This window comes from Myotis yumanensis, unplaced genomic scaffold (genome assembly GCF_028538775.1).
Source record: "Myotis yumanensis isolate MYYU_CA2020_CCGP unplaced genomic scaffold, mMyoYum1.0.hap1 SCAF_10, whole genome shotgun sequence".
NCBI lineage: Eukaryota > Metazoa > Chordata > Mammalia > Chiroptera > Vespertilionidae > Myotis > Myotis yumanensis.
In genome coordinates, this window is record NW_027223761.1 from 4,097,511 (window position 1) to 4,124,152 (window position 26,642).

The 26,642-nt window shown below is 51.5% G+C and overlaps 2 protein-coding genes across 4 annotated transcripts in view; one reads left to right on the top strand and one right to left on the bottom strand.

The window, feature by feature from the left end:
• RTN3 (reticulon 3) overlaps nucleotides 1–9,727 on the top strand; it is a 40,899-nt gene extending 31,172 nt beyond the window's left edge. For all 3 annotated transcript variants that reach the window (XM_070427335.1, XM_070427333.1, XM_070427334.1), the window contains 6 exons: nucleotides 3,730–3,937; nucleotides 6,462–6,600; nucleotides 7,028–7,097; nucleotides 7,517–7,563; nucleotides 8,376–8,434; nucleotides 9,592–9,727. In XM_070427335.1, the coding sequence (XP_070283436.1) occupies nucleotides 3,730–3,937; nucleotides 6,462–6,600; nucleotides 7,028–7,097; nucleotides 7,517–7,563; nucleotides 8,376–8,434; nucleotides 9,592–9,637 (569 nt within the window). In that variant the 3' untranslated portion in view covers nucleotides 9,638–9,727. The remainder of the gene's footprint in view (nucleotides 1–3,729; nucleotides 3,938–6,461; nucleotides 6,601–7,027; nucleotides 7,098–7,516; nucleotides 7,564–8,375; nucleotides 8,435–9,591) is intronic.
• Nucleotides 9,728–11,715: 1,988 nt separating this feature from the next.
• On the bottom strand, nucleotides 11,716–19,950 carry ZFTA (zinc finger translocation associated). The gene is made up of 5 exons (XM_070427336.1): nucleotides 19,812–19,950; nucleotides 17,207–17,704; nucleotides 16,313–16,699; nucleotides 15,565–16,116; nucleotides 11,716–15,347 (listed from the first exon to the last, which is right to left on the bottom strand). Exons 1-5 carry the CDS (start codon nucleotides 19,948–19,950, stop codon nucleotides 14,881–14,883), a joined length of 2,043 nt encoding a protein of 680 aa, XP_070283437.1. The 3' UTR covers nucleotides 11,716–14,880.
• Between the last annotated feature and the right edge of the window lie 6,692 nt (nucleotides 19,951–26,642).

Genomic DNA, 26,642 nt, shown 5'->3' on the forward strand with positions numbered 1-26,642 from the left:
TCCTCTTCTCCACAAATGACTCCACATCCATCCATTTCTCAGGCCCCAAACCTAGGAGTCATTCATATATCATCACCTTCTGCATCCAGTCCATCAAGTTCTGCCTGTTCTACCTCAAAAATACAGCTCAAATCTGTCCACTCATCTCCATCCTTATCTAAATGACCATCATCTCTCACTTGAACCTTCAAGTTAGCCTCCTAGGGAACCTTTGTTTTCACACCTGCCCCATCGCAATCCATTTTCTCTTTGCAGCAGTAAAAGGGTTTCTCTTGTTAAAATATATCATGTTATCCCCCTGCTTGACAGTCTGTAGTGACTTCGCATTTCATCTGAGGTAAAATCCAAGGCCTTTACCTTGCTCTATGAAAGTGCTCCATGATCTAGCCCCTCCCTCAGCTCCAGCATCATCTCATGCCACACTCCCCTTCCCTCACTATATACATGTCATCCAAGTTGTGTGCTGCACACCTCTAGGGAGCACCATTCACATGTGTTAACCATTGTAGGTTTGCGTATTCCTTATGACAGTTTTCCAGCAGATGGCAGTGAAGTCATGAGGATAGGGTGGTTTTTCTGATTTGCACAAAAGTAGACTTATTTGCCTTTAGAGACTGTCGCTTTTCCCTTCTCTGATACAGCATGGTCTTTTACTCTCTGGAGCCCAGCCTTATTCTCTAAGAGTTTCTTTTTCTTATTCTTTCAGATATTTCAAATTTAAAGACTAACATGCATAGTACAAAAAAACTCCCATATAACCCTTGGTCTAGTTCACCAATGTTAACACGTAGTCACTTTCGCTTTATCACTCCCTCCCTCCCTCCCTCTTCTCTATAGATTCAGGGTTTTTCCTGACCATTTAAGAGCTAGTTGCAAACACCCTGGCCCTTTATTCGTAAATCAGTGGTTCCCACCATGGAGCACATGCCCCACAGGGGGCAATTTGACTTTTAAGGGGAGCAATTTGAGAATTAGTTATTAATAGTGAATTTTTTTTAAAAATATATATTTTATTGATTTTTTACAGAGAGGAAGGGAGAGAGATAGAGAGTTAGAAACATCAATGAGAGAGAAACATCGACCAGCTGCCTCCTGCACATCTCCCACTGGGGATGTGCCCGCAACCCAGGTACATGCCCTTGATCGGAATTGAACCCGGGACCCTTCAGTCCGCAATCCGAGGCTCTATCCACTGAGCCAAACCGGTTTCGGCAATAGTGAATTTTTTGCATTTCTTATGGTTCTAGGGCCTCATATACAGTATATAAATATATATTGTGACATTTATGCATTTCAGTTCTCTATTATATGTTTTGAAACTTTATTTGCTATTTTTATATTATTATTATTATTTTTAAACAATTTCTTAGTGATTTCTTCCTCAATACTTCAACTATCCTTTTGTTCTTTTATTTTTCTCTTTCATGGATGCCATGTTCTTGGGAAGCTTGTTTAGATCAAGTTAATGGCCTTTTATTCTTCCTCCATGAATAGGAGTTCACTCTTTTTTAAAAATATATATATATTTTATTGATTTTTTTACAGAGAGGAAGGGAGAGGGATAGAGAGTCAGAAACATTTGATGAGAGAGAAACATCGATCAGCTGCCTCCTGCACACCCCCGACTGGGGATGTGCCCGCAACCCAGGTACATGCCCTTGACCAGAATCGAACCTGGGACCCTTCAGGTCACAGGCCGACGCTCTATCCACTGAGCCAAACCGGTCAGAGCAGGAGTTGTATGTCACAAGGAGGCATCAGGATTTTAGAGATGCTTAGGTGGGGCGTGGCCATAAAAAGGTGGGAACAGCTGCCCTAAACACTTTGGAGTGTGTTTCTTTTGAATGATAAATTTTTTCGTTTTATAGTACACTAAATTTTTATCAAATGTAGGAAATTTAACACTGACACAGTACTTTTATCAGTTATATAGTTCACATCCAAATTTTGTCAATTGTCCCCATGATGTTCTTTATAGCTATTTACCCTGGTATCCAGTGTCCAGTCTGTGATCTCACTTTTCATTTATGTGTTGTCAAGTCTCCTGTCTTTCACACCATTGACATTTTTGAAGAATACAGGCTAGCTGTTTTGTAGACTAATTCTCAGTCTGTGTTTGTCTAGTGTTTTCTCATTAGATTCAGTTTTTTTGTTTTTGGCAAGAATACCATACAAGTGATGTGTCCTTCTCAGCACATTACATCAGGAGGCACATGGTATCAGTGTGTTCCATCGCTAAGCGTTCTGTGCTGAAACTCTTCCTGTAGATCGATACATGAAAAGTGACATGCATATATTTGGACTCTGGTTATGGGAATTGCTCTCATAAGCAGGTAGCATTCTGTTCAGCTTTCCTGCTCAGTCAAGTGAGCCTGAGTTGCCTCCCATTTCTCTCTCTCCTTTGCCACATCGCTGTCTGGGGCTCTCGACCTCCCCTCAGTGATCCTAATCCCCGCTTTCTCCTAGTAGTCACATCCCTTAACCAGAATCTTGGAACCAGTGATTATTTCTTCTAGACAATAAGTTTATCTTAGTGTTTTCTTCGTTTCACGTTAGGTTCCCTTGGCTCTAGCTAAGGTTAGGCTTCAGAGAAGAGTATTGAAGCTGACTATGGGGAAGAACTAAGTGCTAGTGGGTCAGCTGGAATCAGGTTCAAGTTCACTTTACCCCCAATCACAGAATTCCATATTTTGATTATAGTTCACATTTGAGTGGTTACTGTGTGTCATTTACAATGCTACGCTTTCTACATGCATTAGCCACATATATTCCTTAAAACAACGTGGACATAGGTGTCACTTTCTTCACTTTATAGATGAGAAAACAAAGGTTTAGAAAGGTTAATAGGGTAATATGACTAAAAATTACCAGGACTCATACTCATGTTTCTCCAACTCCAAAGCCCTTACTCTTTTTTGTATAAGCAAAGAATAGCACAGAGGAAACTTGAAATAGAGTCATTAATGTTGTGGTCAGCCCTCGCAGATTGACATTCCAGTGTAGTGTCATTGCTAGATTGGAGGTAATTGCCAGCAGTGTACAGAAGGGTTTTTGAGGTCTCTTCAGTGCGGATGTCCCCGACCACAAGATCCACTTGCTTGGGACAGCCTCGGTTCATTATACCCATTTCCTAACAATTACTATTTAGTAGCCCCACTTACTCTCAAAAGTATTGTTTTTTTAGATAATTATATGGTCCCATACCCATAATCCTTCCTGAGTACTCTTCAGATGAACAGAGACTGGTGTTTAATTTTAACTAACACTAATAGAGCTTGATATATTTTTATTCACCACTCTCTCTGCCCCCAGCCCAATTTATAAATTTCATTTTAGCTGTGGTTTTATAGCTTGTTGACCCAATTAAACTGTAGTTACTGTTTGTTTAATTTAGTCAACAGTTATCAAGATTTTACCACACTTGCTCTACCATCCTTTCTGCTGAAACATTTGAAGTAAATGATACTTTACCCCATTGTACTTCAAGAGCCACCTCTAAAAAATGAGTTCCTACATTTTTATAAACCTGTCCAGAAACTAGAGGAACCTTTTGTAGTGTGAATCATCACCCCTGACATATGTGATTTTCACCTATCAGAGTCCCTGAGGGAGGGGGCACCTGTAATTGAATGCTAGTCCCGGCTTCTCAGGCGTGCAGGACACAGCCAGAGGACCGTCCTGGCCAGTGGCTCGGGGTGTCCGTGTAACTTGCGTCCCTTTCTTTCGCAGTGCACGATCTGATCTTCTGGCGAGATGTGAAGAAGACTGGGTTTGTCTTCGGCACCACGCTGATCGTGCTGCTTTCCCTGGCAGCTTTCAGTGTCATCAGTGTGGTTTCTTACCTCATCCTGGCTCTTCTCTCTGTCACCATCAGCTTCAGGGTCTACAGGTCTGTCATCCAAGCTGTGCAGAAGTCAGAAGAAGGACATCCATTCAAGTGAGTTGAAGGATCACAAGTAACACTTTTCAGTTTATTAAAAGGGTTCACTGAGCCTGGGCAGGTGTAAAAATCAGACCTGATGAAAAATCAAGAATTATAGTGTCCAATCGGTGACATGAAACATCAACTAGACACCATGGGACCTCTTTAAGAAATGGCCAAGGACTTCTTGACCAGCTAGAGCAGCCGTGGGCAAACTACGGCCCACGGGCCGGATGCGGCCCGTTTGAAATGAATAAAACTAAAAAAAAAAAAAAAAGACCGTACCCTTTTATGTAATGATGTTTACTTTGAATTTATATTAGTTCACACAAACACTCCATCCATGCTTTTGTTCCGGCCCTCCGGTCCAGTTTAAGAACCCATTGTGGCCCTCGAGTCAAAAAGTTTGCCCACCCCTGAGCTAGAGTCTCACACTTTAAGACCAAAGAGGACTGTCTGAATTCCTGAGCAGGGAAGGGTAGCGCTGAGGACAGCACTCAGTTAGACGGCGCCCAAGCACGTGTAAGCCCCACATGTCAAATCTTAAAACAGTGGTTCCCAAACTTATTTGGCCTACCGCCCCCTTTCCAGAAAAAATATTACTCAGCGCCCCCTGGAAATTAATTTTTTTAAAAATTTTAATAGCAGTTAGAAAGATATATGTATTAATGTTTCTACCTTTTTTGTAAAATATAGTAAAGAAAGGTGTAAATTAGAAACATTGAAGTTTGAAATTATGAAACTATTGAACTCAGAATAGAAAGGTAATACAAAAAAAGTTAAAACAAATGCACCTGTGGCCATCACCGCCCCCCTGGATCGCTGCAGCGCCCACCAGGGGGCGGTAGCACCCACTTTGGGAATCACTGTCGTAAAACGACTTTGAAAGCTGGGTGTTGAGGCTGCGCTCTTGGTGACGATCAGAATTCGGTGTGTTGCCCTTGGTTTTATACTGATTTCCTTCTTCCCTTTTTTTGTTATATATATTTATTCTTTATACATATAATTAAAAACCTGACTCCATTTAAAGGTGTGTGATGCAAGGGAGAGTCTGGGTACAATAAAACTGCACAGGTAAGATCGCCGCCCTCAGGCTAGCCGCCAGGGTTCAGCACCATCGGGTTGTCTGTAGTGTGAGGGTCTGTGCCAGGCAGGTGGGCCCTGGCCGGGGTCTTGGCACGCAGCCCCCTCCTTATCTTTCCTTTAGTTTTCTTAATACCAGGGGCAAGTTTTGATGAATGTAGGTCACGCATTTCTGAAATCCAGTTGCTAGCTTTTTTGACTGGGCTATAACTGTAACACCTGTATTCCTCACACTTTTCCTCTTGAAAATCTTAGACCATAAAAAGTGTTAACATTAGCAAATGACAATGTTTTAAAAACCCTTTTCTCATAGAGAAAGAAACCCTGTTGTGACCTCTCAGAACTGTGAGAGAATAGGTGTCCGGTTGTGGCTTTGGTCCTTGTGTTTTCTCTTGGTGAAAATAGAAGGAATAATTTAAACTATATGTGACATTTGAAAAGTTATTGCAAATTAGCTTTAACAGATCAATAGTTGTTCAATGAAGGAGTGAATACATTTTATTATTTTGCCATAAGCTCAGATGTCATGTCTCTTGCATGACACTGTTGTGGATTTGTAAAATGTGTTTTGCCAAGTTGCATTAATTTTTATAATTTTCGTATTTGGTGGTAAATGTTTTTTTAATAAATAGGAAAGAAAAACATGCCTGTTACTCTGTTTTCCCCACAAGACTGTAGAATCTCTAAGGCAAAAGCAGCCTTATCTTTCCTGATGACCCAGCACCTCAGAGTGGCTCTCAGTAGGCACTCAGAGTCCTCAGTGAATGACAAGTTACAAGCAAATGTTTGCATCTCGAGTCTGTAGTGCCTCTGGGAACAGAACCAGGTGTTTCTTTTTCTGTAATTTTCAACCCAGTCAAACTCAATAGCTCCCCTCCTTTATATTTTTTAACAAATATTTTATAATGGCTCCTTTATCATTTTGAAATGAAATTTATAAATAACATATTTATAAACAAAATTTTTAAAATAGATCCTAATTGTAATATAAAGAAATGACAAAATAGCCATGTATAATAAAATAATATGTGTTCCAGTCAATATATAATTGCTTGGAAATGAGTACACCAAAAAACGATAATAATAGTAAAACATCAGGTCCTTGGCACCTACATGTATAATCTACAATACAGATGTGATTTTCCAAAATGGTGGGGGAGGAAACTTAGTAAAGTTTAGTAAACAAAATACGATTTTAGAAAATTCAAGATATGTTAAAACTGTGAGGAAAAACACCTTGTGGACCATTTTACACTTCGCAGACATCTGACATCTTTGCCTCTGCCATTAAATGACAGTGGTGCCCCCACCCCATCCGTGACAGCAAAACATGCCCCTAGAGATTTCTAAGGTGCGTCCGTGGGGGAATTTCACACTCTAAAGAATGGCTATGCTCACAGAAAGAGGTCTTCTCCTTCCGTGTCAAATATCTGACTGTTGTTTCTTCTTCTGGAAGATCCTATCTGGATGTAGACATCACTCTGTCCTCAGAAGCTTTCCATAACTATGTGAACGCTGCCATGGTGCACGTCAACCGGGCCCTGAAGCTCGTTATCCGTCTCTTTCTGGTGGAAGATCTAGTTGACTCCTTGAAGGTTCGTTCCGCTACCCTTTAAGCTTTTGGTGGTGAAGAAAAGGAAAGCCAGAGACTAGGTTATACTTCAGAGGAAAAACAATAAGTAGGGTTTCCGCAGATAAAAACAATTATATGCTTGTCTCCATCAACCTGTAAAAATGAAGACAGGAGTCGGTGGAGAAAGTATCTCGTGAACCTGGAGAACTAACAGGATAATGTAATCGACAGAAATGCAATTACAGTCTTTGGGCCTAAGAAAACTACAGAATTCTCTTATCCACCCTCAAACGTACAGTGCAAATGGGGTAACCTTTATTTTGAAATGATTTATGGCATACATCACTAAATTTATGTAGACTTAACTAGCTAGAGGAAAATGGCATTGGCTAACCTGAAGTTTGTGCCATAATTATTCCTGCTTAACCCCCTGATGTTGGCCTTCACAGCTGGCTGTCTTCATGTGGCTGATGACCTATGTTGGTGCCGTTTTCAATGGAATCACCCTTCTGATTCTTGGTAAGATGGCAAGGAAATGTCCCCATGCTCTTTGAAGTCATTGGTAAGAGTTAAGAGCGAAGAGATTGCCCAGCATGGCTCCATTGCTTCCGAATGGCCCCGCCTCTAACATCCATAGAGACCTTGACCTAGATATTGTGTGGCTGTAGGTTTATTAATTTGGTCCTAATTTTAAATATCAGAACAGCTAGAAGCAAAGGAGAGTCATCTAGATTTGATTTAGATATGGGGATCTTAAATTTATAAGAATCAATGTACCTGTATCTAACTGTCCTTAATTGAGAGATCTAGACATTTCTCATATTGGAGATCTGTGTTTCCCTGTATTTCCTGAGGAAAACCTGTGTGTTACTTGAGTCCTGAGACTTTGTGACTGCCTCACACTTACACTTGCCATGTCCCATGATTCTGTCTTACAGCTGAACTGCTCATTTTCAGTGTTCCAATTGTCTATGAGAAGTACAAGGTAAGCTTTGGCCTGCTTCAAGTCAGATCATGCCAGTTGATGTGTGACAAGTTTTAGTTCATTTTTTAGGTAACGAGAGTTCAGAGCAATCTCTACCATTCCTGCAGTCCGACTTTATAAGTCAGGTGCCTGTAAGAAACTGGTAGCAGTGGTTTCCTCTAGTAGACAAACTGTCTAGGAGAAATAAGGGCAGGAAGACTACTTTTTATGCTTAGTTGTGTACCTTTTGTGTTTTTATCACATAGCTGCATTATCTGTTAAAATAAGTTGGAAAAATATTTAAAGAAATAAAAGCTCATATCTAAAAAGAAAATATTAAGGGTAATATGGGACTCCATCAGTCTGAGCAGGTGTTTGCATTGTGGAATGGTGCCTAAAGAGTGTACTAGATTTATGAGGTTATTATTTTTGGATTAAGTCATCCATCAGCAGACTTTTTGGTATTAAATGAATTAGTCTTACCCAGGAGCCAAAATACATTTATGATTACAGGAAATAGATTAGATACATTATCTAGTATTCAGAAAATGCTATTATAGTCCAGTTTCTCTAAAGAAAACACCTAGCAAGTAAGACTCTGCAGAAGAAATTAGTGGTTTTTACTGCAACTGAATATGGGATGTTTATGGTTTAATTTAAAGTCTGAAATCTGGAGTTTTAAAAACACTTGTAAAAGCTGGGCATTATTTTCATTTTCCAGAATATTCAATAGTGTTTTTTAAAAATAGTTACACTTAGAGAAAAGAACATTGCCTTCAGGAAAATTGTTAATCTGTGTGTTGCCACAACTAAGTCACTTTCCTTCCTTAAAGACCCAGATTGATCACTATGTCGGCATCGTGCGTGATCAGACCAAGTCGATTGTTGAGAAGTAAGTATGCTTAGGTTCCACATTTCCTCATAACATGTGCTCCCACCCCCCGCCCCAATGACTTTTTGTCCCCGATGTAAAATGTTGGTGCCAATTTTTCACCCTGAAATGTGATTTTCACCCGGGGGGTGGGGGCACCTTGGTTAATAGTTTGATTTTAAAAGAAATTATTTAATCTCTTTTTTTTTAAAAAATCTTAACCTGGTCTTAACCTGGTCTTGTTAGGTGTACATTGGAGCTAAAACCAGGCAAGGACAGTTAACACAAAATATGTATCTAGTTGCTGTTCACTCAGGATTTTGAAAGGCGATCCTTGCTTACTTGGCTTTGAATTGGTAGTATTGGCTGACTTGGCCCCTGCTCCGAGATGTAACACTTGTAGGGAACAGTTTTGACATTAGCTGAGGGGTGTGAATGGCCTTAGTCATGGGACACTTAACCCTACCAGACCGCTGTACCGATTTTTCGGTAATTTCCACACAAAGGTGGAATATTGGCGCTAGATGAAAGGTAGATGAAAGGTAGACCTATTTTCTACAATGTCTCCAAGTTCCATCTTATTCTAACCACCTGTTTGCATGTAACTAACATTTTTCTATATCATGTTGGTTTTTTCTCTTTAATGCTCAGGAGCCCAGGTATAGGGGACAGTTAGATTCAGGGCCTCAGGTCTGGTAGGATTAATAAACAAAATAAAAGGCAGCTTTGGTGTCCGATAGGAGGCTGGGAACTGTTGCCAGTTCCTATAGTGTTTTACTATGTCTCCTTGACTCTGAGTCCTGGTTTCTTTTATGGCACCAGCGGGTGAGCAGGCATTTTCAGAGAAATGGGCTGCCAGTGTGTAGTCAGCAGATGTTACGCCCAGGTCCTTCTTACTCTTCTCCTGAACCCCCACCCCCACCCCCCGTGAAGGACCCAAGAGGTCCTGGCAGTGAAAGAGGCGGCAGGCAGCAGCCTTAGTGGCAGCGGCAGGGAATGAATGGATCTCGGCAGAACCCTCACCTTGACTCACACCAGACTCTTCATCCAGAGGAAGCCTCCAGAAATGGGAGCGGTTTTTTACTGTCCAGCGAGTCTAGGACTGCCCACCAGCATCACTGTTAAAATAAAACCTAGAACTAATGGCTACTTTTACCTTTTTTTCCTCCCCTCAATAGGATCCAAGCAAAACTACCTGGAATCGCAAAGAAAAAGGCAGAATAAGTACATGGAAACCAGAAATGCTACAGTTACTAAAACATTTAATAGTTACACTGTCGTTACTTGTACTATGAAGGAACGTGCTCTGTGTCAGCTTGAGCCTGCATTCCAAGCTTTTTTGTTTCCAATGTGGTGTTTCCCCCTCCTTTCCCTTTCCCTGCAGAAGCAAGCACAAGAATTATTGGACTAAAAAATGGACTGATATCTTAAAACATAAAAGAATAAAGACAGAATCAATTGAATAGGCAAAATCAATACCTTAATGATGGTGGAGCCTTAATGGTGATGTAGCTTGAAAGGGGAAAGATTGGAGGGTACAGGAGAAAAATATAAAACACCCCTCTTGGGTTCTCTTTAGTTTCCACAGCTATGTAATTTTCTTACATAGCTGCCCCTCATAATTTTTCCCTTATTTTTAAGTTAAGAAATAATGGTTAACTTAAGAAATTATCTGGGGATAAGAGTGGGATTCCTTCCCACGAGCTTGTGGGGTTTTTTGCAGCCCTTGACCCCCTCTTCCTGCCCCACAATGTGAGCAGCTACTCTTCATATTCCTCTTCTTCACTTATAGATAAAACTTTCAACTCTGAATAACTTATAGGTAATAGTAATAATTCCTGGTTACCAGAATTCCAGCTGATAGCCGAGAGCGGAAACAGCCGGTGGGATTGGTGGGATTGGAGCTCTGCCGTGAGCACCGCTCCCTCCCGCCGACCCTGGAAGGAGCGGCTCCGCCATTGGGGAAGGTGGTGGTGGGTCCTCTTGGACGCTAGTTCCAAGCTTTAGTTTGGGAGCGTATTCCTGAATGTGCTTTCCTCCCTCGTCCCTACCCACCTCACCTCAAGTTTAATAAATATGGTTGTACTTTTCTTATTCTGAAACAAATGTCTGTAACTGCTGTAAACTGCTGTAAACTTGTTAGAGGAAAAAACCTGCATGTGGGCTCCTCGGTTGTTGAGTTATTGTGATCCTATCTCAGTCCGTGGAGGGGGACATTCTCCAGAGGCAAACTACAGAAACACAAAGGCTTTTCTTTATCTTTTCCCTACAGCCTCCCCGTCACAGGCTACATCTCTAACCTGTGCTCGGCGTTTTACCCTGAGGGCCACAGCCCGCTGGCTTGGGAGGAGATGGTGTGTGTCTGTAGTTGAGAACACAGATGAGTGTAGGGAAGCGCGTTTTGTGGTTCATAGGCAGTTTGAACAGAGGCTGGCTGCTGGGTGTGATGTTTTGAGGGTTCCTTTCCTCTTCAGACGCATAGAATGTCCTAGCACCTGTGCCATGGCCCACGGTGCTCCTTCTGAGAGTGTGTTCCCGGAAGCCAGGTCAGGGCCGCCGGCAGGGTCAGATGGTGTTGATGGGCTCTGTGCACAATTAAAAGACAACAGGACAGCTCACATGGAAGGGGGAGGAGGGACCTTGGCTTCCCGTTTGAGACTAAGTGTCTTCCCCCCCCTTCCAGCATGAAAATTCAGTCAACGTGAAAGACACCGGTGAGTTCCTTCAGGTGTAACTCATGCTAATCCAGAGGGAATGTGCACTGGTGACATCAAAATAGGGGCCATGATCTTTGATGGTCCCAAAGCACTGCAGTGGAGAGGGTGGCAGAAGGAAAGTGTCTTTCTACTTTTGGGGGGAAATTACTTAGGAATTTAGATGGGTAAAAGGTATCCTTGCCTTACTCCATTCTATTTCTTAGCCCCCTTTCCTTTTGAAATTTTCAACTGATTTCATGTCATGGCATAGAAAGTGCATTCTCCAGCCCCGTCCTTGGCCCTCCCGGAAGTCAGTGCACTGGTGACCTTTTTGGGCTTCCCCTCCAAAGGACTTTGTCTGCACTGGAAGCCTGCACCCCTAGCTCTTTTGTTCTGTTAGTGCTGTGTTTAGATAATTGGGCAGATCTTTGTGCCACACAGGAATTTTTTTTAAAAAGAAAAACCCATAGATGAAAAATTAATGAAACTGTGCGTGTGTGTGCGTGCAACATTAAAATATAGTAGCACCTAAGGAGCTTGAATCTTGGTTCCTGTAAAACTTTAAATTGATGTGGTATTAATAAAAATTAAAAAGAAAAAGTCTGGTGTCATTCTGCTAACTTTATTCTTTATACACAGTTTGAATAAAGTAAGAACCAAACAAGGCTTCCACTGGCCCCACCCCCACTCCACTTCTGCGGCTTTTAAAAGCAACTAACAGTTGATACCAGTATTGATGCCCAAGACTGCAGAACTTCCACAGTACAGCAAGGACGTGCATTTGGTTTCTGAAAGGAAGTAGGAGCCCCTCTAAGAGGTGAGCCTCAGGAGCAAGATGAGGAGTGGAAGGGGCCAGCGGGGTCTGCCGTCCCGTTCAGTCTCACACCAACTGAGGGTCAGTCCCCGCCCAGAACACAGGAAGCAGCCTCCGAATCACACATGGCCACGATGCACAGTCGCCATGGAAAACGGAAACTAAATACATCGGGTCTTTGCTGAAACAACTTGTCACCTGGGACTCACTCTCCTCCAAAACTAAGGCTGCCCTGCCCCTTAAGCTGGATTTTTAAAATTTACTCAACATACCTTGCAAAACTTAGGCTGAAACTTAAAAAAATAGTAACTGATGCAAACTTGACAAATATGCATACAAATGTTCGAATAATGTCACTAACATGGTACATAAATATGTATTCAGAGTAACATTTACATATTGGCCATAAGAGCAAGCATACCATTAACAAAAAGTTCATGAAGCAACGTCACCTGTTCACATCAGACTCCCGAGGCAAGGAGGCATACACCTAGAGATGAGGACGCCCTGAGCCCTGGGCAGTGAGGCCATGGCTCCAGCCAAAGCAGGAGTCACCCCCTGGCACTTCCTAGATCGCTGGTGCTCAGCACTGAAGTGGGCTTCATTTGTGATCATTGAAGGGCTCATCTAAACACATGGCTGGGCCCCACCCCAGTGGATGCAGTGAAGTGGGGCCTCATCATTTCCGTTTCTTTTAGTTCCAATACAACGCTGGCCTGGTGGCTACTTGGAGAACCACTGGAGTGCTTGGGGCTGCCATGACCTTCCACTCCCATCAAGAGGAAATACCATTCCTAACCCGAGCTCTGCCCTGGCTTACCTGAACTTCAGCAGTGGGCTTGGGTGAATATAACAGGCTGCCCCAATGTGCCTACTGTTTTTGAACAGGCAGAGTAGCAAAAGTGGTAGAATACTAATTCTAGATTTGAAAACAGCTTGTGTGAAGGAAAGTAAAAGAATGGCAGTGCCCAGCCTGGTGCCATCCATAATCCCTGGTCTCAAGCTCATAATACTGTCTCAAAACCCTGGAGGTTCACCCACACTAGTTATTCACTTTCCAGTCACCTGCCAGGCCATGCCCCTGAGGCTACACCACCAACGCACACAATGGCAGAGCCCTTGCCCTAAAGGGAGGACTGGGAGGCCTTGGGCCAGGCAGCAGTGAAACCCACTTAGGTTCTGGAGAGGGCTGCTGCCCACACCTCCCTGCTGAGCCTGCGTGGCAAGGCCTGCCTTAGTCATTCCAAGGAAGTGTGCCTTCTTCGCCGCCCGCAGGTCCCAGCTAACTGCAGGGATGGCCTGCAGCACCAGCGCGTGCCATCCTGTGGTCGGTCAGATGGGAACATTTTTATGACTTACCAGAGATTGGGAGGCAGCGTCATATAGTGCAAAGAAACTGAATTGGAAGTTTTTTATTCTAGTTTTTGTACTGTTCCTAGCTGGCTGTGTGATCATTCAGTTTCTGGGCTTTGTCTTACCTATCTGTGAAAGGGATGGAGGCAGATACTAGTTACTCTGCAAGGTCTTTCCAACTCTGACAATCTTGAATTATATAAAAATGCTATAAAATCCGTGGTATAAAATCCAATTCCCAAATCAGGAAGAGTCGAGGGGACCGGGCCTGCGGCACTTGAACCCTGGGCTCTGGCCTGGGGGGCGGGGATGGGGGAAGGGCTTCCTCCTTGCTGTTCCCCGTCCACAGAGGCAGCCGCTGCCTCCCCACTCTCAGGCCTTAAGACCCAAAGAACCGGCCTATGCGAAGAGCAGAGCTGGGGCCGCGGGAGTCACCGCATGGGACGTGTGGGACCCTCGTCCCCTGCCCTCACTCCTTTAAGTCCTTTCTCCACCGCCTCACAGCTTATCTCTGATACTCGCATAATAAATAAGACATTTGCACGCAAAGGTGACTGGGACAGCTCTCCCCGCCCCTCCCCTTTCATATAAAAGCATTAAATACAGTTTCAAAATAAAATACAAAGAGCAAAAGGGCCTGCTTTGGGGGCCACCTGTTCTCCACAGGAGAATGAATCTACACATCCCTCTCGGACCTGCCTGGGAGATGGCGGGGCCCCTTCCCGGCCCCGCCGCGGGGAAGAGAAAAGAAGGCCGAGGCCCGGCCCCAGGCCCTGGGCCCTGAGCACGGGCGGCGCGCCCACCGCGTACAGAGGGGGACAGGGAGGGGATGGGACTATCCCGCCCGGGCCGGGACCTCCAGTGCCCGGGTTCGGCCCACGGAGGCGCTCAGGGAGGCAGCAGCGCCTGAGCTGCGGGGTGAACGGGGCCCCAGAGCAGGAGGAGCAAAGGAAAAAGTGCTAATCCCTTTCGATCTCGGTCCCGCAGGCGCGTGGGGCGCCGGGAGGCGGGTGGAGCCGCCAGCGTGCGGTGCCCGCGGGAGGAGGGCGCAGCCCGGGGGCCCCGGCCAGCTCCATCCCGCCCCCCGAACAGCCGCCAGCCCGGGCGCGGCGCACCTTCCCCGCCGGGCGGCCCCGGGCCCCGCCTCCGGAGCTGCCTGCGTCTGCGTCCAGGCCTCCGAGCGGCCGCGAGGAGCAAGGCCCAGACGCCGCCTGACCCGGGCTCCTGCCGGCCGGCGTGCAACGCTGCTGAGCCGGGCCCCAGGCCAGGGGAGGAGCGGCGCGGCCTCCCCGCCCTTCCCGCAGCCCCGACTCGGGCTCCTAATACTGACTGTCGGCGCCCCCATCCTGGTCCCGCACGGGACCGCCGGGCCGGACGCGGGCCGGGGCTGCAAGCTCTCGGTGCAAACGCCTGGCGCGGCTGTGGCTCTGCGGGAAACGCGGGGCCCTGTGCGGGGAGGGCCAGGGCGCGAGGTCCGACTAGCCCCGGGAACGCCACGGCCCCCCACCGCTCCCCGACCTCCGCCCGGCCCGGCCAGCGGGGGGCAGCGGCAGCGCTCTCCCCGGCCAGGCCGCCCCGCCCGGCCCGCGGGTCCGCTGCTCCCATCACGCCCGACACACGGCGCCCGCCTTGAGGTCCGCGCCGCCGTCGCGCGGCGCCGGGGCGGGCGGCCCGAAGCCCTCGTGGCCGTAGCAGCGCAGCGCCGCCTCCTCGTAGGCCTCCAGGATGGTCTGGCGCTCCTCGGGCGTGAAGTCCATGGAGAAGGGGTGCACCTGCAGGATGTGCCGCTTGATGGTGCTGACCTTGAGCGTGGCCAGCGCGCCCCCGCACACCATGCACACCAGCCCGCGCCGGCTGCCGTCGTAATCCATCAGGTACTCGCCCCGCCAGCGCGGCTGGTAGTTCCGCCGCTGCTCTCGGCTGCGGGGCGGCGGCGGCGGCGGGGGAGGCGGCGGCGGCGGCGGGGGCAGGGGCGGGAAGGCGAGCCCCCCGGGCTCCTGGCCGTCCTCCTCGTCTTCCTCTCCCTCTGCAGGCCGCTCCGACGGCTCCCCGGGAGAAGGCGGGGCGTCGCCTAGGAAGGGACAAAGACCGCATTGGCGCGCGTGGGCCGAAAGCCGCAGCGTCCTGCGCCTCATCTCCTTACCGACCCCCCCTTTCTCTCCTGCCCCATCCTCCCCAAGCTCTTCTCCAACCTTCCGCTCCCTGCCCGCTTCGGCCCAGCCCGTCTCCCTGCCGGGCCGGGCCTCGCCCCGCTCCCTCTCCACCTGCCCTGCGCTCCACCAGCTCACCCCACCACTCCTCCTCCTCTGGCTCCTCCTCCTGGTCCCCTCCCCCCGCCTCGGAGGCTGCGGCTGTGCTGGGGGCGGCAGGGTCCTTGGGGGGCTCGGGGCAGGGCAGCCCCAGGGCCAGCAGGTGGGCGGCCTTCTCGCTCCACTCCTGGGCGATGAGGGCCTTGACCGGCCCGCTGAGGCGCGTGGAGCCCGGGTGGCGCTGGCGGATGTGCCGCTTGATGGTGCTCATCTTGAGCGAGGCCAGTGAGCCCCCGCACACCATGCACACCAGGCCGCGTCGGCCGCCGTCCAGCTCCATGAGGTACTCCAGCCGCCAGCGCTCCTGGTAGTGGCGGCGATGGTCGCGGCCCCGTGGCCACCGGCCTGGGACCCCCACCCTCTCGCCCTCCTCCAGCTCCTCCTTCTTGTCTGCGGGCCCGGGCCTCTCAGGGACGGGGCCAGCCTCTTCCTTTACGTCTGGGGGACTGAGATCCTGAGAGGAGGGGGCTCCAGCTGCGGGGGCCGAGTCCCGGCTTTTTCTGGTCAGGTCCTGGGGGACGAGGTCATCGTCTGTTGGGGAAGGGGTGAGGGAGAGGGGCTCAGCCTGCGGGCTAGGTTGCCCTTACCCACGCACAAGGGGGGGCCCTGTTCCTCACCCCAGGCCCAAGCTAGAGGGCCGAGCCAGTGTGTGTGGGGTGGGGGGCGGGGAGGAGAGGAACAGACCCCACTCTGCAGGGCCACCTGGGCCCTGGGATGGTCCTCGCACCTGGTGGGGGCTGAGTGAGCTCAGACAGTGTCTCGGGTTGGCCACCCCAGGCCTGCAGCAGGGCACTGCGCTGGGGGCCGCTGAGCCCCAGGGAGCTGGGGTGCACCTCCAGCACGTGGGCACGGATGTCATCCAGATGCAGGCTGGGCAGGGCCCGGCCACATGCCATGCACACCAGCCGGTTCCCCCGAGGGTCATAGTCCATGAGACACTCTGCCCGGAACCAGTTCTGCAGGGACTCCTTCAGCCTCCGTTCCAGGCGCCGAGCCCCCAGCCCCCTGCTGCCCCTGGCCCTCCGGGAGGCCGAGTGGCGCTGACGCCGAGCCCGGGGTGCCACTGGGCCCCCTCGTCGCTGGCGCCTGCCGGCCCCACCAGCTGGGGCTTTGCCTGAAAGGGTTGGAGGGAGGGAAGGAACTGAGATGCTGCCCTCTGGGGAGCCCCCCCACCACAGCCAGGTCCGCCACCAGCCTCTGCTCACTGACTCTGAGCCCCTGGCCTAGCTGTTGTCCTCTTCTTCTCCCCTCCTGTCTTCAGTCCCCCCTCTTCTAATCCTCCTGCACACAAACCTTAAGGCCCACCACTCCGCCCCCAGACCCAGATTCTAGCACCTTCTCTGGACTTCGCTGTGCAGCCATACCTTTCTAGCACCCAGTTCCCAGCCCTTCCCCTACGGACCCTCCAGCCTCCACTCTCCTTGATCCTTCCAAAGCCACCGAAAGTCAAAGCTGGGATGCTGGAGACCCCCTGGCCCCGCCGTCCCTCCCCCACTACTGTGCAATAGGCAGTGAGCAGACCCCACCCAGAGGGAGTCAGGCAGTTGGCCGAGAAGCCAGGGTTGCCCCCACTTGGCCCCACCTGCCACCCAGGCCCCTGCCTCTCCATGTCCTACATTACCTGGGCCCTTGGATGGGCAAGCTTGGAGGTTAGCCCCCTCTTCTTCCTCTTCCTCTTCCTCCTCCTCCTCCTCCTCAGGCCCCTGGACCCCCAGGCCCTCAGCCTCTCCACAGGCCCCCAGCCCCAAGTGGGCATCCCAGCTGTTGCTGATCACTTCCTTCTCCCGGGGACTCCAATGCAGGGAGTAGGGGTGCTTTTGGCGAATGTGCCGCTTGATGGTGCTGAGCTTGAGCGTGGCCAGGGAGCTGCCGCACACCATGCACACCATGCCATGCCGGGCAGGGTTGAAGTCCATCAGGTACTCCAGCCGCCAGTGGTCATGGTAGTATCGCCTGTGGTCACGGCCTGGGATGCGGCTCTTTCCAGGCCTGGAGGCCCGGGCCTCACAGTGGTCTGAATATTTCCTGCCTGAAGATGGTGGTCCCCTGGACCTGGAGGAGGGTAGGGGGGCACTCCCCCAGGACCCCAAGGCACCCCCTTCCAGATGAAGATCTTGCCCTGAAGAAGGGGAAAGGGAGACAGTTTTTCAGTCTCCGATTTCCAAGGAAAGAACCCAGGGCTTTGGTTTTTTGTAGCCCAGGAGGGAGGGCTCGCTCAGGGGCAGGAAACCGCTGACAACAGCAGTAACAGGGCTGTGGGAGAGCAGGGAGTCAGAACAGTGGCCCTTTGGAGAGGGTGAGGGCCCTTTAAGAGAGGATCAAGAACAAAAGGATGCAGGGCACTGTGAGGGACTAGCTCTGACTTTTTAAAAAATAAGGTGAAGACCAAGGAAGCAGCCGGCGCTGTAAGGCACCCTTTCTGGACAAGAGCCGGGTGGGTAAGGCCAGGAGAGCAGCATGCGGGCGGTCACAGCCGGAGCGGAGCGGAGCAGAGCAGAGCGGGCAGCGGGGCGAGAACAAAGGGGGCATCTGTCTGTATCCAGGGCTGCACACAGGACCCACCCGCCTGAGGCCCCGGCCAGGAGGGCCCCACCCGAAGAGCTTCTTCCTTTCTCCAGGACGGCCTCCTGAGAGTCCCATTTCAGGGGGACTAAGCACTATCAGGTCCCCACATATAGGCAGCCACAGAGGGGATCCCCATGACAAAGCTGTCAGCACCTCCGGGAAAGGCATGTTTGGGACCCTGACTTCCCTGGAGACTTTAAAAGGGTTCGGTCGGCAGGAGGGCCACCAGAGTGGCCACTGGAAATTCTGAGCAAGGAGTGGCCCCCACCCCTGGGAGCCCAGTAAGTCTTTCTGTAGATTTGTTTTTCGCTCTGGCAGGGAGCTGGCCACTGCCCAGCAATCAGAGGGCGGGCACCCGAGCAGCCAGGAATGAGCCCAATAACCCAGCAACGTTCCCTTTTGCCAAACAGACGGAGATCCAGACCAGTCCCCCACCCTAACTACAGTTTGGACCCAATTTTTAATTAAGCCGAATAGACAGGTGTGACTATTATCCAAGTGGAGAATCTCAGGGTACAGGGTAGGGGAAACAAAAGACAGGACCAGAGAGGGCTCCCATCGTCACTGTATTTTGTTTAAATCGCTCCAAAGCAAAAAATACAGGCTTCAGAGTTAAAGGCCTGGGTTCGAGTCCCGCCTTCACTGGTAACCTGCTCTGCGGTCTTTCATAGGTCATGTCGCACTCTGGGCCTAAGCTCTTTGTCTGCAAAGGCAATGGATAGCTCGCTGGTCTCTTAAGCATCCTTCCAGCGCTGGATCTCTGCTAGTCTACGGTGGACTGGCCCTTTAAGAGCCGAGAAAAGGGGGAGGAGCCGAGATTTTTTAAAAACAAAAGGGGACGGGGAGAGTTGGGGCGGGGGCTGGGGGGGGGGTCTCCGAGGTTAGGGCCAGCTCCCCGGCCTGACAGCCTCCACGGGTCTTAAGGCGTTGACCTTGCAGCGGGGGAAGGAAGCAGCGGTCTCCTCTGGGAGCGAACGGGGAGGACCGGCTGATCCCACTACAGCTGACAAATTGTGGCCAATTTTTCTGAAAAGACGGGAGCTACGCGGACAGGAGGGGATGTCAGCCTTTGTGGGCGAGCCCATCCCTTAAAACTGCCCGCGGCGGGGAAGGTAGGGGCGGGCCCCGAGGCGCCAGCCGTCCGCTTTCCCAGGGAGAGCGTGGGGTGCCGTCCCTGAGCAAAGGCGAGGGGCGCCCGAATGAACACAGCGGAGCTCCCGGCTCCGCTCACCTCGGGGGACCCCCAAGGGGACCCACAGTCTGCGCGGAGTTGGAAGAGACCGCGGATGAGGGAGACCACCTGGGAGTCTGCGACGGAAAGGGGCGGGGGCCGCAAGTCCGACAGCCGAGAGCGCGCGGCCAGCCGCGCCCGGCCAGGCCCTTTTTGGGGCCCTCGGACCGGACCTCCAGGGCGGGGGCCACGGGTCCCTTTAAGGGAGTGGGGATCCGCCCGAGCCCCGTGGGCCGACCCCGGGAGCTGGGCGGGGGGCTCCCCCGCTGGCCCTGCAGCCGCGACCCGCGCCCGCCAGGTGGCGCCCCTGGCCGCCCGGCCCGTGTCCCCCCCTTTGTTCGGCGGCGTAGAGGGGCCCGGAGCCCGGAGCCGCAGCCCTCCCATCCCCCATGCCGGGGCCCCCACCCCCGCCGCCGGCCCCAGCGCTTACCGCCGTCGTCGTCCTCGGGCTCCGCGCCGCCGCTCGATCCCGCGGGCGGCAGCCGTCGGCCCCGTGCCGAGGCCGCTGCTGGCCCGGGGCCGCCCCTGCCGCCGCCGCTCCGGCTCCGGTGGTCCCCGCCGGGTTCCATGCGCCGCGCCGTGGAGCGGGGCCCCCGGGCGGCGGGGCGCGGGGCCGGCGGCGGCCCGCGCGGGGCACTCGGGGCGCGGGGCGCCGGGGCGCGGGGCGCATGCAGGGGCAGCGGCCGCACGGACGGCTGGCTGCTCGCTCGGCGGCGCGGGCTGGACCGGGGTGGGGATTCCTGTCTGGGGGCCCCTGGGGCTCCTTTAAGGGCTCCTGGGTAAATTTAAAGGGGCCGCGCGCTATTTCCTTCTGCCAGCTCGCGGGGGGCTCGGGGGGAGAGGCGGGAGGCAGCGAGTCAGGCCGAGACTCCGCAGCCGGCGCCCGCCCCGGACGGGAGGAGACGGACCTCGCCACCCGCGCGGGCCCCCACCGTCGCCTCCGGGGCTCCGGTCCCGGCTCCCGAAGGGTCACCGAGTCGGCGAGGGGCGCCGCGTCCGTGGCGACGCGCTTCCAGCCCGGCTCGGCTCGCAGCCGCTGCACCCTCGGGCCATCGCGGCGCGCGGCGCCGGCGGGGGGTCGCCGGGGAGACAGCCTCTCCCGCGCAAGCTCGGCGCGGCCCCGGAGCGGACGCGACTGGCAGGGGCCCCAGATGGCCGCGGCCCCGCGGAGAGGGTGGAGCCGTGGGGGCTGCCGCGCCCCCTCCCGCGGGAGCCGCCCGGGAGCGCTGGGAGCGCGGGCTGCTCCATTGGAGGAGCGGACGGGCGCCGCTCCTCGGGAGCCGGCCGGGGCGGGACCGCGGCCGCCGAGACTGCGGCCGCCGAGACTCCGGCCGGGAACGGAGGCGCGGGAGCCGCAGCCGGCTCTCCCCGGGCTCCGCTCAGCCGGGTGGAGGGGGCCCCGGGAGGGACGCCGGGCGGGGAGGGCGAGCGCTGCGGTGACTCAGGCTCCTGCCCACGCAGGCCCGGGGGTGCCAGCGGAGGCCCTCGACGCAACCCCGGGCCCCGCGCCCGGCCGGGGAGGCTAAGAACGCCGGCCGCGGGCGGGGTGTCGGGCGCCTGAGGACGCGCCACAAAGGCGGGGAGGTGCTGGGCGAACGCCGGCTTTGAGCCGGGGGTGTCTCGGCCCCCAGCGCCCGGGAAGCGGAGAGAAGGGACTCGGAGAGGCGGCCGGGGGCGTGGCCGCCTGGGGTCCTTGCTCGTGTCCCCGCTGGGGTAGCAGGTGCTTGGTCGCCCACACAAAGGCGATTCCTGGAGGTCCAAACGGCAGGGTGCGGGAGCCCATGCGGGATCTTATTGTCCAGGGCGGGTTCTGCTCTTCGCTGGGGAGGTCCCTGCTGGCAGAGGGAGGGAGGGAGAGAGAGAGAAACATCAATGTGAGAGAGAAACCTCTATCGGTTGCCTCCCGTATGTGCCCCAACCTGGGATCAAACCCACAACCTTTTGGTACATGGGGCGATGCCCCAGCCAACTAAGTCACCCGGCCGGGGTGCACTTAAATTTTTTTTTTAAATTTATTTTAAATATTATTGAAAGTATTACATATGTCCCCCCTTCCCCCCCCATTGGCCCCTTCTAGCCCACCCCCCCAAACCCCTCAGGCCTTCGCCGCCCTATTGTCTGTGTCTTGGGTTACACATGTATGCGTACAAGTTCTTCGGTTAAGTGCCTAACGGGGTCCGTCACCCCTGGAGATGTCCCATCTCTGCCTCCATCCCCATGAGTGTTTATGAGACATCACCTTGGGTAAACTGAGTCTCCTGCAGCCATGCACTCTCTGCTGCTGGCCTTGCTCTCAGGGGGGAGCTGCACCTCCTCTTACCCACTTCGGATCAGAGCCCCCCCATGTGCCCCCCCTACTGATGGGGTGCCAGAGGAGCCGGTGAGATGGGGATTCCTTCACTCTGTGTCCTTCACTTTCCCTTGGTGCCAGGCCCAGGGACGCAAAGGGAAAGTAAGACAGGGCCCCTGAGTATGTGTGTGTGTGTGTGTGTGTTTTTAATTACGAGGGTAACACGCCCTCGGGACTGGCCACCTTGAGCCACTTTGGTAGATGTCCTCGAACTGGGTAATTTTATTCATTACCAAAAGAAAGCCACCTGGAGCCATTTTTAACGACCTCTGGCGAGCCTCTCTGTGCCCACATCCTGCAGAGCCTCAGGACCGGCTCCAAGCTCCACAGTCCCAAAGCCTTTCCCACTCACCATCTGATCCGCCTACCAAAGTGAAGCTTCGCTTTGCATATGAAGGAAGGGAGGCTCGGAGTCAAGAGTCTCACCCAAAGCCATTCATTCACTTTCTAGTCCTTCAGAAAGCATTGACTGAGCCAGTCCTGAGTGCCTAGACCTGGGATGGGGATATAGAGGTTTAAAAAAATAAATAAATAACAGCCCTGACGGGGACTCATTCCTCCCCCGCCCCCGCCACACACACACACACACATACACACACACACACACACACACACACACACACACACACCCTGGAAGCTCTCCATCTACTGGGTCTGCCGTGGGTCCGGGAGAAACAGTGGCAACCAGGGCCACATCATGGTTTTCATGGACCCTGGGCACTTTACCTCCATGGACATCTTCCTTTTTAAAAAAAAGTAAGCCTGGCGGGCTCAGTGGTTGAGCATCGACCTCTGAACCAGGAGGTCACAGTTCGATTCCTAATCAGGGCACATGCCCGCGTTGCAGGCTCAATCCCCAGTGTGAAGTGTGCAAGAAGCAGCCGATCAGTGATTCTCATTATTGATGTTTCTATTTCTCTCTCCCTCTCTCTTCCTCTCTGAAATCAATAAAAATATTTTCAAGTGATTTAATAAAATTTTGAGAGCCCTACAAATCGCTTTATTTTTACTGATGCGAGAAAAATAACACATCTTCTTTGACCCTTAAAGTTCATTTTTGTCTTCTGATTTCAAAATAAATTAAGATGTTTTCATGAGCCCCTAGAAGTATTGTGGGCTCCAGGCACTGTGCCGGGTCCCAGAGGTTATCTGGCCTTGATTGCAATACAGGGTGATAAGAGCTAAGGGAGAGGCCGCCCAGCCTGGGAAGGTATTGCTTGAGCCAAGTCTTGGAAGACCAGGCGGTGTTGCCAGGAGGAGAAAGAGCAATGGCATTTCAGGCCGAGGCCAGGGATCTGGGGTAAAGGAAGGTTTCCGGTGGGAGAGGCAGAGAGGAAAAAGAAATGAGCAGGGCGAGAGCCTGGGGTGCAACGCTGAGAGTCTGTTTGTGCTGAGGCATGGGGAGTGCCCGGAGTCGGTGTTCAGGGAATTCAGGCGGCCGCCCTGAGACACAGGGCGCCGTGGGGAGGGAGAGAAGACTGTCCGCACCATCAGGAACCACTTTAAGGCAGCAGCAGCGGGGCCAGCGGAGAGGAAGCCAAAGATTTGAGCAGCGCACAGCACGCGTGGCACAACCTCCACTGCCCACCAGGGGCGCTAGAGGGCCAGGGCGTTGCAGGGCCACCTGTGCCCTGGGCTGAGCCCCGCACTCGGGCATCTGCCCGGAGGAAAGGACACCTCACCAATGAGCTATTGGTTAGCCAAACGTGCGCCTGAAAGCTGCTTCTGGCCGGCGGAGCATCATTTCGTAATTCACTAGCCCAGAGCGGACCCTTTTGACTAATTCCTAACACAGTAGGTAGCCTAGGGCTTGCAGGTCCTAGATTAGCCATATGAAGAGGGTGGAGTCCACAGGAGATGGTGCCTGATGGAATATGATAATCAGAGAAAGACCAGGCTAACTCAGATTATCTGTAACAGAGGGACAGGGATATAAAAAGGAAAATGCACTTGGGGGGAGGAGACAGAATGGGGTCACACGCTGGAAACTTTGGAGCCTGTATCAAACCCGGAATTCTTCTTTGTGCACCTGCCTCTTCTCCTCCATTCTCCGACTCAGATTCTTAGTCCACTGTCTGGCGTCTCCAACAGCGGGGCTCCTTAGGGTCCCCGCCCTGCAAGGGCCAGAGTCTCCCCGGGCGGCGTCAGAGCCGGCCCCCAGTGCGTCCAGGCTCCTTGGGCAGGCCCGTGAAAGGAAGGGCCGCGCTCAGGTCTGGACTGGAGGAGCTGTGAACAGTGTCCCTAAGGGCAGTTCTCAGGGCAGTGTATGTAACAACTACACTTACAAATGCCACAGATTCCGGATTCCACTTCTCAGTGTGTCCCAGAACTATAGAACTGGTTCTGAAAGTCGCCTCTCCAGGGGGCAGACCTAAACTCTTTCGAAGAACAAAAGTCAATTAGCCATAGAGCCCGTGAATGTCAAAGGGACTGTGTATGCAGATTGCAAATTAAGTCATCCAGTGTAAAATTCCAAAGGAATTCCAAACCTAGATGATCTCCAGGCATAAGCCAAAACTCCAAACTTCGTGTGTGTGTGTGTGTGTGTGTGTGTGTGTGTGTGTGTGTGTGTGGAGGGGAAAGGGCATAGAGGAATTTCGGCCCCGGTCACTTAAATTTTGAAAGTAAAGCAGCCAGTATCATATTAGTTTTTTAAATTGTGTTTTTATTGATTTTAGAGAGAGAGAAACATCTATTGGCTGCCTCCCGCACACCCTGCACCGGGGATCGAGCTTGCAACCCAGGCATGTGCCCTGACCGGGGAATCGAACTGGCAACCTCTCGCTGCCCAGGATGACGCTCAACCAACTGAGCCACACCAGCCAGGGCAATATTGGCTTTTAGAAAAGAGAAAACTGGCGAGCTGTTTCCCGGTGTTAATTTAATCGAGTGTTCAGAGCCGGTGAATAGGGTGTGACATCCCAACAGGCACAGTCTCAGATGGGAACAGAAGTCATTTGTCCAAAAATGCAGCTACTAGTTGGTGAAACGAAGACTTAACCCCCAGCCTACAAATCTCCAAATCCTTGACACTTAGAGACACGGTTAAAATATTACAGAAAGAAACCTATTACGTGAGTACACATACGTACTCAGACCTCTCAGTTTTAACAAACCTCAACATTTTGACATATTTGCTACACAACGTTTTCTAAGAAATAAAATATCGCACAGTTGCAGCTCCTTGCAAGCCTTTTTGCTCCCCCAAAAAAAGCCCCCAGGAGCAGCATGCAATTAGCCAAGTTGCTGAGTCCCTTGAGCTCACTGCTTTCTCCCTGCATCTGAAGATCACAGGTAAGTCCCTCTTAAATCTAAGCTCTGCAGGTTTTGCATTTAAAAGAGCTCTCCAGGCCTAGTCAGTTTGGCTCAGTGGATAGTGTTGGCCCGTGGACTGAAGGGTCCTGGATTTGATCCTAGTCAAGGGCATGTATGTTGGCTGCAGGTTCAATCCCTCGATGTTTCTCTGTCTCTCCCCCTCCCTTCTACTCTCACTAAAAATCAATGGGAAAAAAATATCCTTGGGTGAGGATTAACAAAAAATAAATAGAAGAGCTCCAAACTTATCTGAGCACTTGTTTCTCTGGACTGGGCCTTTGGTCAGCAACTTACAAGACACTGGACTGGTGGGGAAAAGAGAAATGGGCTTCTCTCACCCAAATAGCCTGGGGCTCCTCCATCAGGGACCCCATGTGACTATGTACATAAAAATGAGGAACCCACAACCTGTATTTTTCTGAACCTGTGAGTTAACCTTAACAAAAAGAATTTTTTTTTTAATTTTTATTTCAGAGAGGAAGGGAGAGGGAGAGAGACACAGAAACATCAATGATGACAGAGAATCACTGATTGGCTGCCTCCTGCATGCCCCACACTGGGGATTGAGCCCACAACCCTGGCATATGCCCTCACCGGGAATGGAACCGTGACCTCCTAGTTCATAGGTCAATGCTCAACCACTGAGCCACGCCGGCCAGGCCCCAAAATAATTTTAAATTACAGTGACCACAGTGAGGAACTTTTAACCCGGATAAGCTATCCATTAATGAGGTGCTCTAGAGAAAAATAAGTCCTGAATTTTCCCTGAAACCATGGGGTGCATTTTTATGGGTATGCGGGAGCTCCTGAGAAACTAATGAATAAAAATTTGCATCTTTAAAAGATTCTTTACAAAAGACAAATGAAAAGCTTAAGCAACAAGCTGATGGGGAATCTAAAATGCATACACTGACTAACTTGACCCTGACTGCTCCGACTGCTCCTTTCCTATTCCCCCTCCCCCTAAATATTCCGAACCTGCCAATCCCTTTACTTAATTGCCTTTCCACTCTGATGTGACTCAATGCTGTAAAGCTTGAATGCATTATGTCAAAGTGTATTTCACCAGGTAAAGGAAGCTTTCCGGGACCCTCCTACAGTGATGAACCTTCTACAACAAAAACCTGGAGAGTGAGTCTTCTGGAAGTGACACCTAAGAAAGACTAACTTTGAGCCCCAATTGAAGGGACCGTTACCAGGTTCTCTTCCCTATCCAGATGGAAGCCAACCTTCAGGAACTTGAACTCTGGGCCCACATCTCTCAATTGAAAAGTGCTCTTCCAGATTCTTGGAGCTGTATACCACCCAGAGATCATAAGTTAAAATTGATCAGGGAGATTCCTCCCCGGGAGGAGACTACATTTATTTAAATGTGTTTATATATATATATATATATATATATATATATATATATATTTTTTTTTTTTTTATTGATCTCAGAGAGGAGAGGAGAAGGAAAGAGATAGAAACATCAACGATGAGAGAGAATCGTTGATAGGCTGCCTTCTGCACATCCCCCACTGGGAATCAAGCTGGCAACGCAGGCATGTGCCCTGACTGGGACTCAAACCATGACCTCTTGGTTCATAGGTCAGC